We start from the raw sequence: 1177 nt of genomic DNA, 5'->3' as shown, positions 1-1177 counted from the left end.
CGGGTGTACGATGCATGGAGGGGCGGGGACTATCTGGGGTCCCGGGATGATGAGGGGCCCCCGGTGTACTATACCTGGAGTGATGGGGACTATCTGGGGTCCCGGGATGATGGGGGGCCCCCGGTGTACTATACATAGAGACTTGTATTGTGTATTTGGTTTATTGAGGTATCGGGACAGGAAACGCTCCGTCAGTGCCGGGGGGCGGAGTCCTCCCAGGGAGCGGAGACTCGGCGTCAGGAGGCGGGGGTCAGCGCCAGGAGGCGGGATCGGCGTCAGGAGGCGGGATCGGCGGCTGTGTCTCTCCTCAGCTCCTGGCTGTGATTGAGTGCGGCCCCCAAGAACTGGCTGAAGACGCGGTCCATGTAACGCTGGTGATTGGGGAAGAGTCCCTCCAGGAAACCGATGTGCCCACCATGAGCCGTGATCAGGAGCGCCACGTGGGGGTTAGCCGAGGCCTCAGTCACCGGGATGGCTGCGAAGAGAGACGAGACAGAGGATGTGAGACATGGAACACGCGTGACAGAGAATGTGAGACATGAAACACGCGTGACAGAGAATGTGAGACATGAAACATGCGTGACAGAGAATGTGAGACATGAAACACGCGTGACAGAGAATGTGAGACATGAAACACACGTGACAGAGAATGTGAGACATGAAACACACGTGACAGAGAATGTGAGACATGAAACACACGTGACAGAGAATGTGAGACAATGTGGGTGAGAAGAGACGGAACCAATGTTCACAACTCACACGGAGGACAAAGCAACCCAAATATTCCAGAATATCAACACGGAACTGAGCGCTGAACATTGCCCGGCACACGCTAACATAGGAGGGGTGAGCCGCCCGGCATTGTCATAGCCGGGACTCCGGCACAACCGCCACAAGACCTCAAATCATCAATCAACCGAAACCGCCCGTCCCAAGATGGCCACCGAGACCTCCCCCGAGCAGAGACATGGAGGACACACGGACCCCCCTCAGCACAACGCCAAGCGTCCATAATACGCAGAGTCCCGTGTCCCCATATGAGGGAGGGAAGGGTTAAACCATCGCACACAGGGAGGGAAGGGTTAAACGTTGCACACAGGGAGGGAGGGGTTAAACGTCGCACACAGGGAGGGAAGGGTTAAACGTCGCACCCCGGGGGGGGAGGGTTACACGGCGC

General features: G+C 57.6%; 1 protein-coding gene across 1 annotated transcript in view; it reads right to left on the bottom strand.

The window, feature by feature from the left end:
• Positions 1-275: 275 nt before the first annotated feature.
• The window catches only part of LOC108803817 (protein ABHD1-like), a gene marked incomplete at its 5' end in the record, with an annotated part of 10977 nt that continues 10075 nt past the window's right edge, over positions 276-1177 (bottom strand). Inside the window, one exon of the mRNA XM_018575617.1 lies at positions 276-475. Within this exon, the coding sequence (XP_018431119.1) occupies positions 276-475 (200 nt within the window). The remainder of the gene's footprint in view (positions 476-1177) is intronic.

Source organism: Nanorana parkeri, unplaced genomic scaffold (assembly GCF_000935625.1).
Source record: "Nanorana parkeri isolate BGI_ZX_2015 unplaced genomic scaffold, ASM93562v1 scaffold4263, whole genome shotgun sequence".
In the NCBI taxonomy this organism is placed as follows: domain Eukaryota; kingdom Metazoa; phylum Chordata; class Amphibia; order Anura; family Dicroglossidae; genus Nanorana; species Nanorana parkeri.
Note: the sequence above shows the minus strand (reverse complement) of the source record. Positions and strands in the feature narration are given on the sequence as shown.